This window comes from Pterocles gutturalis, unplaced genomic scaffold (genome assembly GCF_000699245.1).
Source record: "Pterocles gutturalis isolate BGI_N339 unplaced genomic scaffold, ASM69924v1 scaffold32990, whole genome shotgun sequence".
In the NCBI taxonomy this organism is placed as follows: Eukaryota; Metazoa; Chordata; class Aves; order Pterocliformes; family Pteroclidae; genus Pterocles; species Pterocles gutturalis.
This window is the reverse complement of record NW_010139311.1, coordinates 1-1,685: the sequence shown is the minus strand read 5'-3', so window position 1 is coordinate 1,685 and position 1,685 is coordinate 1. Positions and strand designations below refer to the sequence as shown.

General features: G+C 57.6%; 1 protein-coding gene across 1 annotated transcript; it reads left to right on the top strand.

Annotated features, from left to right (window-relative positions):
- Positions 1-6: 6 nt before the first annotated feature.
- LOC104468994 (E3 ubiquitin-protein ligase HUWE1-like) lies at positions 7-567 on the top strand (the record flags this gene model as incomplete). Its single annotated transcript, XM_010083307.1, has 3 exons — positions 7-171; positions 252-404; positions 505-567. Coding segments are annotated over 3 exons (381 nt in total), but the record flags the coding sequence as incomplete, so codon positions are not given.
- Between the last annotated feature and the right edge of the window lie 1,118 nt (positions 568-1,685).

The following is a 1,685-nucleotide window of genomic DNA, read 5'->3' as shown; positions in this document are numbered from 1 at the left end:
TTCGACGGGATTTTAGCGGAAGCCGGGCGGCCGGTGGAAAACATGTCGTGGTTGCTGAGCTGCGACCGGGCGGAACGGGAGCAACTCAAAGCCCTTCTCCTGGCGCTCCTCAACTTCACCGCCCTCCTCATCGAGTACAGCTTCTCCCGTCACCTCTACAGCTCCCTCGAGGCCAAAAATTAACCTCAATTTTAGGGGGGGGTCCCCAGGGGGGAGGGTTTATTATCTCATGGAGTTTTTTTTGTCCTCAGCATCTCACGGCGTTGCTGGCCTCGTCCGACATGCAAGTGGTGCTGGCGGTGCTCAACCTCCTCTACGTCTTCAGCAAACGCTCGAATTATATCACGCGCTTGGGCTCCGACAAGCGCAGCCCCCTCCTCTCCCGCCTCCAGCACCTGGCTGAGGTAACGGGGGGGTCCCCCAAATTTTTTTTTGGGGTGTTTGCCCATCTTTTCGTTGATTTTTTTCGGGATTTTTTGATTTTTTTTTTTTTTTCTCCTGCAGAGCTGGGGAGGAAAAGAAAATGGCTTTGGGTTGGCTGAGTGCTGTCGGGATCTGCACATGATGGTGAGTTCAAAGTTGGGGTACCCTAGGGTCACCCCAAAACTCTCCTACGTCCCCTTTTGGCATCTCCTGGGGTCCCCAGAACTGTCCCATGTCTCCTTGTGGGGTCCCCAACCCTGTCCTGTGTCCCTTCGTTGTGTTTTGGGGTCCCCAGTGCTGACCCTAGGGGTGTTTTGGGGTGTCCTGATGTTGTCCCCTCCTTTTGTCACAGCTTGGGGTCTCCAAAAGTGTCTCTTCTCCCCTCCTGGGGACCCAAAATTGTCCCATGTCCCCTCCCGCTGTCTCCAGCACTGTCTTGCGTCCCCATGCCACGTCCTGGCGTCCTTTGTGTATCTTGGGGTCCCCCAGCTCTGTCCCTTGGGGTGTTTTGGGGTGTCCTGATGTTTTCCTCTTCTCTTGTCACATCTTGGGGTCACCCCAAAACTGCCTTGTCCCCTTTTCTCACCTCTTGGGGTCCCCAAAACTGTCCCATGTCCCCTCCCAGTGTCCCCGACGCTGTCCTGTGTCCCCACGTCACATGCTGGGGTCCCCCAGCTCTGTTCCTTGCGGTGTTTTGGGGTGTCCTGATGTTGTCCCCCTCTTTTGTCACATCTTGGGGTTACCCCAAAACTGCCTTGTTCCCTTTCGTCATCTGTCGGGGTCCCCAAAACTCTGTCCCATGTCCACTGCTGGGGTCCCCAACACTGTCCTCTGTCCCCATGTCACATCCTGGGGTCCTCTGGGTATCCTGGGGTCCCCCAACGCTCTCTTGGGGTGTTTTGGGGTGTCCTGATGTTGTCCCCCCCTTTTGTCACATCCTGGGGTCCCCAAAACGGTCCCATGTCCCCCCCAATTATGTCCCAGGGTCCCCCGATGCCATCTCGTGTCCCCTTATCCCATCCTGGTGTCCTCCAGTCCCCTTTTGTCACCCCCCTTTTGTCCCCATGTTCCTGGGCCCGATCCTGTCCCCTCCCTGTGTCTTGCTGTCCCCGGGCCCGATCCTGTCACCCCTCTTTTCTCCCCTGGGCCTGATCCTGCCCCTCGCTGTGTCCTGCTGTCCCCTGCACCCAATCCTGTCACCCTCTTGTGTCCCCTGGGCCTGATCCTGTCCCCTCCCTGTGTCTTGCTGTCCCCGGGCCCGA